The 13,183-nt window shown below is 41.2% G+C and overlaps 1 protein-coding gene across 3 annotated transcripts in view; it reads right to left on the minus strand.

The window, feature by feature from the left end:
* Positions 1–1,279: 1,279 nt before the first annotated feature.
* ACOT12 (acyl-CoA thioesterase 12) overlaps positions 1,280–13,183 on the minus strand; it is a 28,480-nt gene continuing 16,576 nt past the window's right edge. For 2 of the 3 annotated variants that reach the window (XM_033163927.1, XM_033163926.1), the window contains 10 exons: positions 12,939–13,058; positions 12,032–12,182; positions 11,470–11,525; positions 8,660–8,723; positions 7,540–7,626; positions 6,283–6,402; positions 5,251–5,384; positions 3,770–3,898; positions 2,732–2,855; positions 1,280–1,506 (listed from right to left, as the gene is read on the minus strand). In XM_033163927.1, coding sequence (XP_033019818.1) covers positions 1,363–1,506; positions 2,732–2,855; positions 3,770–3,898; positions 5,251–5,384; positions 6,283–6,402; positions 7,540–7,626; positions 8,660–8,723; positions 11,470–11,525; positions 12,032–12,182; positions 12,939–13,058 — 1,129 coding nt within the window. In that variant the 3' untranslated portion in view covers positions 1,280–1,362. The remainder of the gene's footprint in view (positions 1,507–2,731; positions 2,856–3,769; positions 3,899–5,250; positions 5,385–6,282; positions 6,403–7,539; positions 7,627–8,659; positions 8,724–11,469; positions 11,526–12,031; positions 12,183–12,938; positions 13,059–13,183) is intronic. The other variant, XM_033163929.1, reaches the window with a different exon arrangement.

Genomic DNA, 13,183 nt, shown 5'->3' on the forward strand with positions numbered 1-13,183 from the left:
GTTGACTGCTTGCTGTCTGCTGTGACATCTGGATAATCACAGATTTAGTCTTTAACTACCATTCTCTCCTTACAAATTACTCACACTTCAACAATTCCAAAGTGTATTTCCTGGATGATCTGTTAATGGCACTGCCCATGTGGCTTCTGGAAGAACTTTTCTCAGCGATATCGGTTTTCTTTTACTTTGGAGGAGCAGGAATGGTTAGCGAGTGGAGAGTGGCCATTTGCAAAAGGCACATCACATTTTGAGAAACAGCTGTAGCTCAGGTTAGAGCACATAGTTGCGTGCAAGATTCAGTGATAGAACAGCACTGAAGGAAGACTGCACTTCTTGAAATGTTGTCTTCGGGCACCTGATTCAGTTCCTACTAAAATCTACTGGAATTCTGTCAGTTTTAGTTATTCATTGCTTTCCTGGGAAGTTCAATAGTAAAAATATCTAAAACCCAAAACGGGTTGATTTTAGTTATAATAAATAATGAAATGCTTATACAGCCATAAATTAAATTAGCATAATACTCATAGTTTTAATTATTTAATTCAAAGGTGTGTGTTGATGTGACTAAAATGTATACAGTAACTCATTTTGAAAGCAGTATCAAGTAGTTTAAAATAGCATAGGACACCTATATATTCACATGCTGCCCCATTGCTACTCCCTTTGTGCAAGTAGGAAAACAACCTGGGCAGCAGCAGTATATCATTATGGTTAATGGCTTATCAATCCTGACTTGTTTGGAATACAAGTTTTAACTATGGCATCCTACTCTTGTGCAGAGGGAAGAGCAAAGGAGCTGCATGAAAGCACATGGAGCTCACTAAGCCAGGACTTAATTGTTCAAATACAGCCTTGGCCTATGCACAGTATCTGTCTTTGCAACCACAAGAAACGGGAAACACAACCTGACATTCTCGGGATTCTGAAATCAGTGCCTATTACCGAGTGTCATATGTGCACTATGTAACTGCAAAATCGTGAATAACAAATACGGCTGTTAGTTGAGATTAACAATAGACTAGGAAAATTATAATAGAAATTTAAATTTACATACAATGAGATTTTCTAAATAAAAAATCAGTATTTTAAATTGTGCACAGTAATATGTATTGCTTTGACAAGTTTTCTGAGGACTGCAAAAGAACAATGAAATGTTGGTGAAAGGTGACTTAACTTTGTTACTGAATTTATCATTAAATAGCTCCATTGTATGATGACGTAGAACATTGTGAGGATTTAGATATACAGGTCCTGAACATAAAAGTAAGTAGGAACTGACTTGCCAGCTTGATAAATATTGGTGTTAATGACAGCTTGTGTACAAGATATAAATGGTAAAGTACTTTACACAGTATTGCTTAACTAAATGCAGTCCATTGTGCTGCTCTGTAACTCCAAGAAGTGAATGCACCCAGAAGCTGTATCCTCAATTGATTTTGATGAGCCATCAAGAGTTGCAGCAACATAAGGCATAACACCAGGTGTTCCTTGGATGCAGTAGGAAACCTTTAAACATACAGAAGGTTAACATGAGTTATGTGAAATAACCACTAAAAACATCTTGTTCTACTTCATACTCAACAACTTGGGCTTCATTCTTAACACTATTTCAGTGTATCACTTCTTGCTGGTCAGAGCAGTATGAATATGCAAGAATGTTTCAATTGCTTTCTGTGTTGGCCTCCCAGATAGCATAGGAAAAACCTATGTTGGTGCTTCAGGCCACCAGACAAGTGCAGATAGCACTGGCAGGCATGACACTGTCATCTTCTGGATTAACAGGGAAAGATTATTGAAGTGACCTTGCACCCAAAGGTAAGCCTTGAAGCCCTGTGGAAGCTAAGTAGGTCTGGGTTTCATCGGTGCCTGGATGGGTGACTCAATGGCAGCGATGGGAGGCAGTGGCAATAGAGGTGGTGGCCCACAAAGACTCACATCAGTGATGGGACTTGGCAGCAGTAGCGGTGGCAGCCTGCAAGGCCTTGTAGTGGCGATGAAGAGTGGTGGCAGTAACGGCAGCAGCCTGCAAGGCCGTGACAGGGAGCGATGGCAGTGGCAGCAGTAATGGCACTGGCCTGCGAGGTCTCACAGTGGCGACAAGATTTGGCAGCAGAAGCGGCGGTGGCCTGTGAGTCCTTGTGGCAGAGGCCTGTGGGGACTTGTGGCAGTGACAGGAAGTGACGGCAGTAGCAGCAGCATCCTGCAAGGACTTGTGGTGGCAACAGAAAGTGGCAGCAATAGTAGTTGCAGCCTGCAAGGCCTCGTGGCAGCACAAGCAGTGGGGCTTGCGAGACCTCAGTGGTGGGAAGAAGTGGCAGCAGCCTGCAAGTCCTCCTGGCGGTAGTGGGAGGCAGTAGCAAAAGCTGTGGCAACCTGCTGAGTCCTGCTGCTACTGCCTAGCAAGCCTACTGGCAGTCTGTCTGGCAGCTCCAGATTATTTGTATTCACTATGACTCCTCACCATACTTTGGATTGTCCTGAATGCCACCATTTGGTAGCCAAGCCCAACCCTTAACTAGTAGCAGTTGCTAGGACACTGTCCTGTTTACCTCTGCGCAGTTCCTTCCTTTTTTCAGATACTGTGATATATCAACATATTGCGATGTTTAGCTGGTGATATATCACAGTATTGAAAACCAGATACCATACAGCCCTACGTATCACAAAGAAAGGCAGGGAACGAGAGAGTAAAGCACATAAAATAACTGTATTTAATTACAATGCTGCTTACAAAAGAGGAGTTTCCATCAGGGTAGATCAGGAATCCCGCACATTTGATTTCACGCCTGCAGTAATTCTCAGAAGGTGGAACAGATGTCAAGGCAACTGACCTCACAGCTATTATGTAAGGGTCTCTAAATTTAATAAGAGCAGTGTTATCAACAAGCCACAACAAAAATCTAAGCTGTCCAAAATGCTGCTGCTACTTTTTTTTTAAATATATATGCTGACTTACGTTTATAGTTACTGTATTGGTTACAAGACAGTGGATGCTCAGTTTTGTATTTTTCTGTGCAGGGGGAGGATTGTTAAAACCTCATGCCTTAACTCTGCACTGCACGGGAGGTTATTACATTTCTTTGTTTATGTAGCACACAATATAGTAAAGAAGTAGTGATATGCAATAATTTATGGTGAGTGGAATGGGGCTGGGGAGAAGTAGGAAGATGGCTCTCTCCATCTGCCCCTTCACCCTTGCATTGTTTTTCTTCTCTCTATGTCTACATGCCTTCCACAGTAGGACCCATTGCGAACTCATTCCCAGAAGCAGTGGCAGACTTTGGGCTTTCAGCGGTGCCCTGTGCAACACCAAATTCAGTCCCCCTTGTCTCTTGCCCTCAGTGGTTCATCACTGTTGCGGTGCCCCCTGTGGCAACCTCTCTGCTTAGCGCCCAGTGCGGGAGAACCAGTCACTGCAGTTCTATGCTAGCAGGCCCCACTGATCAGCTGATTCTCTGCACAGGCAAAAGTGGGTTACTTGACAAGATTGTGACACTTAACCCATGGAGATGGAGAGACCAGTTCTTTACCCCTGGTGTAGGGAGTGTTGCACAAATGGCCTTTCACACATGCACCTTTGCCTTCAGTCTTTACAAAGCAGTTTTTGCTACGTCCAGACTTTCTGAGTAATCAAGACGCCCCACATTTTGCAAGAATTAATTATTTCATCCAAACTCAGAGCAAATAATTATTTTTGGGTGTGTGGGCCCTGTTATTTATTGTAGAAAGCTTGAAATGCCACTAAATAGGCATGCTTTCAACTACTTACCCCGTCTTGCAAGGCTTTCTTTGAGACACGAGAATTAAAAAATCATCTGGTTTATTTCCATTAATTGATATGGATGTAATGTGATATATTTTGTCCTCTTCGGTCACATTCTGGATAACCTTACACGTTCTGTAAGAACATGAGCCATACATTAGTGAAGTTTAGTAGCTGAGGTATCATGTAAAACATGAATTAAAGGATATGTTCTTTATAATCTACATTGTGACTAGGAATGTGCAGCTTTCGTTTCAAATTAAATAACTTACACATGACTTCATTTTTTTCAGTAAACATTTAAACCAAACAGAATGGCAAAAGGAAGCAAAATGGGAAGGGTGATTGCTCACTTCAGGTTCAGCTTAAACCTGCTCTGCATCTTCTTCCTCCCTTGCTCCACTTTCAAATGCCATGCTGACAAAACTTTTGAAGATAAAAATAATATGCTTCGTTAATGCATTAAAATGAGAAAGTCAATGTTTACCATTTCTGCCTTACCACTTATATAATTCTTCACCTGTTTCCCAACACAGCTTGTTTAGGACTGCAGCCCCAGTTACTTTTCAACATACTAACTATGCAAAATAGGAGCACATTTAATCATTTTGAAATCTAAGAGCTAGGATATATTTGGGCCAGTTCAACACTTTCACTGCTGACAAGGCTTATCTTTATAAAAAGCATACCTTTACAGAACTATTTCCTTGTCCAACTAACATGGTTTTAGATATTTGCCAAAGTACCTTTTTCTAAAGACAATGGCCACATCTATACTATACATTATAGATCTATGATACCAGTTTAATGACTATTAAACTGGTATCATAGATCTATAACAGTCTTCTCCAAAAGAGTTGTTAGGAGATCCCTATTCCCATCACAGAGCAACAATACCCAGAGTTCCCTGGGAAGAGGGACTGAGTGTTAAACCACTCTGAGAATGTCAAGCCTCCCTAGTTGTTTTGCTGCTGGCCATGCTGAGCTAAACCTTGGCTTGGCTTAGCTTAGCACCATGGTTTCCAATGTGGGGCACACGCCCCACAGGGGGGCAATTTGATTTTTAAGGGGGGCAATTTGATAATGTTATTAAAGTTAACAGCCTTTTAGGCTTCCTCCACATGAATAGGAGTTCACTTTTTGAATAATAAGAATTATATGTCACGGAGGGAGGGGTGCACCAGGATTTTAGAGATGCTTAGATGGGGCATGGCCAAAAAAAGGTTGGGAACCACTGTCTTAGCATGTCATCTGAATCCAGGCTCATGCTTTAGCTCTCTGCAGACTAAGTATGAATTGCAACAAACCTTGGCTACTAAAGCTTATAAAAGCCATTGTGTATTTTACTTGAAACTTCCTCATTGTCCTACTGAATATTACGGAAATCATTTTAACAGGTCACTTTGGTCTATGAAAGCAGAATCTACGGTACTTCAACCAGATCATGAGAGTGGATACAGACTTTAAAAGGGGGGGGGAATGCTTACGAATAGTGTTTAGCCCACTGCACATGATGTCTGAAGTCAGATAAGAGGGAGAATGCTAGTTCTGAAGATATCCGCACTTGCATTTCAACCTTGACTGACAAAGCATCTGTCTCTTCAAGAGTAAACATTTTTATCTAAAAAAAGTATTTTTTATTATATGGGGGAGAGAGAGAGAGAGAGAATTGTGGATTAAGATAACAACGTTGGTAGGTCCTTTTGCTTTTAAAAGCAAATACAGTCGTACCTCGGGTTACGTACACTCCGGGTTACGTACTTTTCAGGTTACGAACTCCGGTAACCCGGAAGCGCACGCAATGCGCGGATGCGGAGAAACGTTCTGTGCAGTTCATGCATGCACAAACCGCTACTTCTGGGTTTTTCACGCGCTTGTTCAGGTTGCATACTTTTTGGGTTATGAACTGTAACCCGGAACCAATTACGTACGCAACCCAGGGTACCACTGTACTCAGGGAAATAAGAGTCACAACTCTAAACGGTATCAGCCATACAATATTATAAAACAGTGGTTCCCAATTAGCTACGTGCTACAGACCACCAACACCCCCCCCCCCCCGTTTTTCAAAATCCCATTCATGGACCTCTTACTTTAGAAAATACTGTTATCTCTATGGTAGTTTTCGTTATGTGAATGGTGCCACAGGCCCCCTGGGTGGGTTACGCGGACCACCAATTGGGAACCACTGGAGTAGAACACTATAAGAGAATATTGCTATAATTTTACAGTGCAATCCTACTCCCTCAATGTTGATGGCTGGAGGGGATGGGCCCAAGATACCATAGGTGGAGAAGCATATGGCTGGTGGGGAGGGGCTCCTTCACAATGGAAGTCCCAGTGCACCCTGTAGGGTAGGAAACCAGCTGCTGCCAGTAGCAAGCCCCCAAATGGACTGTTTTAGCGCATGTTGTCAGCAGTTTTTGATCAGATACGTTAACTCCAAAGCCTCTTGGATCACCTAAATGGCGCAGCTGGAGATGGTGCAGCAATTTTTAAAAGGAAAAATGGCCCCCCACCTTCTTCGCTGGCCAGTGTGAGCTGGCGGGGTTTGGGATGTGGCGATCCACTCCGATCCATTTTGCTTTTCGCGAACTGGGGTTAGGATTAAGTTTCAGCGATGAACAGAGTGGATATAGCTAGAGATATAAAAAATAAATGCAAATAGGAGCTAAATTATGCAAGGGAAAGAGACAAATTGGACTTAGGAGCTGTGACAGTAGATTTGATCTATCAGTTTTGCCGTAGGCAGAAGGAGCATAATAGTGGCCGGGCTATTGATATAAGTGGGTCTAGATATGATGATCTGAAGTAGTATCTCAAAAATACTTTGACCCATATAAATCTGTCTGATCCTTGAGAAGCCTGTTCTGTGTTGCCCAGACATCTGAAGTATATAGATCGGGCATGACAGACAGGACCTTTCATCTGGGGTAGGCAAAACAATGCATTGTATCTGCCAAAGGAAGCCTGCCTGACCCCACTACTGCTCAGATTTTGACGAGAAATTAAAATGTATTTTTTGCAACAGGCTTTTTGGGGTACTGCTTCTTCTTTTTTTAATGACTGCTGGCTTAATTTATATAATGTTTGGAATATTTTTTAAATTGCTTTTTTGCTGCCTTGCTTTTTTTGTATAGCTGCAAGGAAATGCTGAAAGTATTGTTATTATTCATTTACTTGAAGGAAAAAAAATTGGGACTCATGTTTTACATCAATACTGCATACTATTACTTCCAGTTGATTCAAAAAAATACTATATAATGTTTATCTACTCCAAGCAGAGGTCAGACATCAGTTATCCAAAAGCAAAAATCATTTCAGGTTAGTTTTACTGGGAAACTGTCACAATTGAGAATATGTGTTTCTTTCTTAACCGACCAGACATAGAACTCAAAATCTTCAGGAGAAAAAACAAACAAACAGCATCACATGAATAGTCACATGATCCATGTGAGCAATTTGACATTCAAAGCCTGTCTTCTAGCAGCATACTAATTAGCAGTCACAGAAAGGAGGAGAAGCGAGTTAGTTTAAAATGTACATTTTGATTTCAAACAGGAAGCAGACAAATAATTTTTAACAGTTTTAGAAAATACCTTAACAGCTGCAGCTTTTAAATTGTAGAAACGTAGAGGACAGTGTCTGAGATAAAATTAATGACACATAATTACTTTGTAGTCTAAAAGGTCTGATTGTACTGGGACTTTCCATTCATATTAATTCTTTGAATTGGTAGGGAAATGTGTGTGTCTCCTGCACAATTGAGTACTTACATAGTCCAGGCTAGTGCTAATCATTTCCCATCCAGGCTTTTCTGCCAGAACAGTCAATGCTGTAACATTGCTTTCGATTTTGTCTGCCTGAAACATAAAGCAATGTGGTAACCAATGAGGGAAAATGTACAAGGTACAGAAATTCTTATAATTTCTGGAATTTGGTTGCAAAACAAATATTTTATTCTCTCTCACTCTCTCCTCTTGAAAAAGACAGTGTCTGAACTGAACCTTTTCAACAGCAGGAGTATAACTCAAGGTCATTCTGTTTAAAAGGAGACTAATTTGTGACTGTGTACACATGGCATGTGTAAAGCATATACCTTCTCTCAAAGAATTCTGGGAACTGTAGTTAGTTAAGGGTGCTGGGATTGCAATCGTAATTCTGTGAGATTTAAACTACAGTTCCCAGAATTCTATGTGTGTGCTTTAAATGTATTGTGTGTATACAGCTACATTTCACTGATCAATTAAACCAGGGGTAGACAGCCTATGGTCCTTGGCCTAATTCCCATGTGTGAGAAGGAAAGGAAAGATGAGGAGGAAGGGTTGTGGTGGCAGAAAGAGAGAGAAAAGGAGTGGTCTGGTCCCACTTAATGCCAGTATATGGCCAAATTTCTGTTACTTGTTATAGGAAATATCCCAGATATTCTCCTATAATTCTGATTATAATTAAATATCAGGAGACAATAAACAAATATAAAAATACAATCATTTTACACCCAATTTTTGACATTTAGGGCCATACACTTAATGCCTTAATGTACATTATACAGTCATACCTTGGGTTACAATAGCTGCGGGTTGCATTTGGCACGGGATATGAACATGCCGAACCCGGAAGTACTGGAACGCATCGCGCACATTCGGCGCTTCATGTTACGTGTTGCTCAGGTTGCGAACGGGGCTCCGGAACGGATCCCGTTCGCAACCAGAGGTACCAGTGTATATATGCAAATCTGTGTATCTGAAGAAGTGTGCATGCACACGAAAACTCATACCAATAACAAACTTAGTTTGTCTCTAAGGTGCTACTGGATGGAATTTTTTTATTTTGTTTCGACTACAGCAGACCTACACGGTCAACTACCTGTATATATGCAAATGTTACTGATGTTACCTGATTGCCTCTGTCCCAGAAATCAAGTGTGCAATTGTCTTCCTGCTTCAAAAGAATGTATTTCCTGTAGTTGATACAATGTGGAAAGAAGGCCAAAAGTAAGCTTAGGAAATCCTCAGGGGGAAATTCATTGTTGAGCGATTTGATTGTGCTGTCAGCGCAAGCATTTCTGCTTACCACATGGAACCACCTCCCCCATGTGCTTTTCTGGGGTTTGTCCTGAACCAAACACCCGCACCCCAAGTCAGTTAGGAAAACCCCATTGCACTAACAGGATTTGTTGCACTGGCTCCTACTAGTGCAACTGTTTAAAACTTCTTAAAATTCCTCAAGTTATATAAGAATGACAAATCGATATAGCATTCACTCTTCCAAATATGCTGCGGCTAGCAAATGCTTAATTCTTATAATTTGCAACCATCAGAACTAGGATTGCCAGGTCCTTGTCTGGAGATTTGCAGGTGCAGTTAACTAAAATTCAAGGATAGCCATTGTGCGGATGACAGAGGGGATGGGAACAGGTTCGCATAAACTAGCTCCGCCTTTGACCTTGTGATGGTTGGCTCTTTTGTACATATAAGCTATAAATGCCTAGACTCCACATATGCGATCTGCGTCCTGCAAAACTAGGGTTGTATCAAATTTAATTATACTCGGAATCTTCTTCTTTGGCGATCACTCATAGCTAAGTAAGATTGTCTTCCATAAACGCGGTCTTAACAGTGAGTCCATAAGTGACTGTGGAATCCAATTCTGGATCCATACATCCTTCCACAGTGGGGGCATAGGTGAGAGTTGATCAAGGTGTGGATTTGCCAACCGTGCCATCCTCATAGCATGTTTTTCGCTTTCATCCTGAGTTCGAGTGTCTTCAAAGTCCATGACACCTTTGGTAAAGGCTGTTCTCCAATTTGAACACTCACAGACCAATGTTTCTCAATTGTCGGTGTTTATACTACTTTTTTTTTTTTAGATTTGCCTTGAGAGAGTCTTTAAACCTCTTTTTTGACCACCAGCATTACGCTTTCCATTTTTAAGTTCAGAATAGAGTAGTTGCTTTGGAAGACTATAATCAGGCTTCTGAATAACATGACCAGTACAACGAAGTGGATATTGAAGAATCATTGCTTCAACACTAGTGATCTTTGCTTCGTCCAGTACACTGACATTAGTCTTCCCCAGTGATACGTAATTTTTTTCCGGAGACGCCATTGATGGAATCTTTTGAGGAGATGGAGGAGGTGTTTATAAGTGGTCCATGTTTCACAAACATACAGTAAGGTTGGTAGTGCAATAGCTTTGTAAACATGCATTTTGGTTTCCCTGCGAATGTCCCGATCCTCAAACACTGCACTTCAGTCAGGAGAAAGCTGGACTTACAGAGCTCAGGCAATGCTGGATTTCGGCATCAATGTCAGCTCTTGTGGAAAGATAACTGCCCAGGTAGGAGAAGTGATCAACAAATAGACCCACTGGAATTAATGGACTTAAATTGGTCATGAGTATGGTTGATGTTGGTTACAACCCTAGTTATCTACAAGGAGTTCTTAAATGCTCCAAGGCAGCAACCTTTTTCAGCCGTGGGCCGGACTATATTTTGGGGGGAAATGAACAAATTCCTATATCCCCCAAATAACCCAGAAATGCATTTTAAATAAAAGGACACATTCTACTTATGTAAAAACAGACTGATTCCCGGACCATCTGCGGGCCGGATTGAGAAGGTGATTGGGCCGCATCTGCCCCACAGGCCTTAGGTTGCCTACCCCTGCTAAGGCACTGAGATAGGACACAGGCACTTTACTTCCCAATTTTTCCTCCACCAGCACGGAAAAAGATTACCCACCACAACACTTAAGGCATAGCTGTCAACCTTTCCCTTTTTTGCGGGAAATTCCCTTATTATAGCATTGGAAAACAGCAGGGAGGGTTGACAGCTATGACTTAAGGTAGGAGGCAAGGGTTCCACCTGCTACTTTCTGTTATATTGCCTTGGAACATTAAAGCTGTCACCTCCAGACAAGGTGCAACAATCCTGCTCAAACATCAAACTGTTCATTAAAACAGACTTCTTTACCAAAGCTTATTAAAAGCAACATGTTATGGACATGCATGTCCGGAAAAAAGTTAGGAAAAATCCTAACTATAACCTCACTCCCATAACAATTCCATATGGAGGAAGATATTCCAGAATCTGTTGTGTTCAAGCTGGATTTATATCACATTACTGTACACCGAAGAGGGACCAGGTGGCGCTGTGGGTTAAACCACAGAGCCTAGGGCTTGCTGATCAGAAGGTTGGCAGTTCGAATCCCTGCCACGGGGTGAGCTCCCGTTGCTCGGTCCCAGCTCCTGCCCACCTAGCAGTTCGAAAGCATGTCAAAGTGCAAGTAGATAAATAGGGACCGCTCCGGCGGGAAGGTAAACGGCGTTTCCGTGCGCTGCTCTGGTTCACCAGAAGCGGCTTTGTCATGCTGGCCACATGACCCGGAAGCTGTCTGCGGACAAACGCTGGCTCCCTCGGCCTATAGAGCGAGATGAGCGCCGCAACCCCAGAGTCGGACACGACTGGACCTGATGGTCAGGGGTCCCTTTACCTTTACCTTTACTGTACACCGAAATGATTTTGTGTACAATCTATGAGGAACGTCTCATGCACGGTTCCTCTATGAGGAACGTCTGATGTTTTCTGTTGATGTTTCACAAACCAAACATGATCAGCTCTACAACAGTAGCTGAGAAATAACATCAGCTGTACTGTTAATGGCATTTTAAACATTTATGCTGTCTTTGGGGCTTACTTACTGTACCTGGCTAATCTAATTTTCTTCCGTGCAATAGCTCCATGGTATCGCCTTAAACCATCCTTTGCAATGAACAAAGCAAGAAAAAATAATAATTAGTTATAAATTTTACATTGTAGTTTTGCTAATTTTCAGAATAGCGACAGATTGAATATAACAAGCTTTTTTTTTTTTTTAAAAAAAAAGAGCATAACACAGACTTTACTGTGAAGCCAACCATCTAAATAAAATGTGTAAGTTAACTACAATACTGTCTGAAAAGTACAATTCTGGTTTGTCTTAGGATCACAAAACTAAGGCAAGGCTTTTTACCTGAGACTGGCAGAGTATTTTAGTCCTTGGCTATGAGTTCAATAATCATCTTCTGGATGAAATATTAATCCAAAGCACTTTAGAATTAGTGCCCCTTATGGGACAAATACGATTTATATATTTTTCATCTTACAAAACTCAAATAAATATTCACTTCTTCTACTGGTCTATCCATTTCATAATTTCTAAATTAATAATCTGATTATCTTGTTTATGTACACAGTTGTTCTCTCCCTATTTTTTTTTAAAGGTTCACCTTTGTAATAGATTTGACTCTGGGGAAGGTAATAAGTTCTCCATGTTCATTTACAGCATTAAAAATTAAAAAGGCACTGTTGATATGCCGAGCTTGGCCTTTGGCCCATTCCTCACAATTGAAGGCCTCAACGCGAACTCCAACTTCAATGCTGAAAAAGAAGAGCTTTCAGTTAATTTAGCAGCTGGGGTGCGACTGATGCAGCTCCGAATTATACAGAGAAGCTACAAGCTGTGGTTTTTTTTAAAAAAAAGATGGAAATAAATTATTATACCTGCCATCTTATACAAGTGAGTTCTATTGATCTAAATAGGGTGTTTCTGTGTAGACATGCATGGGATTGGACTGTAAGGATCCAACCCTATGTATACTTTTATATTTCTTGATCTCTAAAGTACATCAGATGTTAGTTAGGCTCTCATACCAAATGTTATGACATGACATACAACTTCCTATTCTGTGGTGAGATTTACTGATTTGCTAGGGTCTGTTACTACTGGGCTAGGATAACACATACAGGGTAATAACTGGTCAAAGGGAATGCGTATGAATAATGGAGAATACATAAAGAAACTACAATCTCCAGTTGTTGTACAATAAACAGAGGGGAAATATCTGAATATGAATTTTTAATACTTAATGTTCTTGCTAGTGCAACACAGAATGGTGTAATTTCAAACTACCAGGGCTCCCCCCCCCACTTGGAACTCAATCTTGGCACCTCTCAGGTGGGCACAGTTGCCATTATAAAAGAACAAGTAAGGCATTCGTGGTGAGTTCTGGCACCTATTTTTTTCTAGAAAAATACCACTGCAAACTACATTTTAATTCTTACATTCTTTCTGCAAATTGAAACTGAAGCATTTTAGACCACACAGTAGCATTAGGAAAGAGACAAGCTTATTACCTTTTCTGAAAAGTATTATTAACTATAGCATTGAAAACCAGGCGGTCACCAACAGTTGATGGTCCCCGGAATTTAAACATATCTACAGATTTCAAAGTTGGATGCAGCCTACACAGGCGACTGAAAGAAGAAGAAGAAGAGTTTGGATTTGATATCCCGCTTTATCACTACCCAAAGGAGTCTCAAAGCGGCTAACATTCTCCTTTCCCTTCCTCCCCCACAACAAACACTCTGTGAGGTGAGTG

Source organism: Lacerta agilis, chromosome 11 (assembly GCF_009819535.1).
Source record: "Lacerta agilis isolate rLacAgi1 chromosome 11, rLacAgi1.pri, whole genome shotgun sequence".
NCBI classification, from domain to species: Eukaryota; Metazoa; Chordata; class Lepidosauria; order Squamata; family Lacertidae; genus Lacerta; species Lacerta agilis.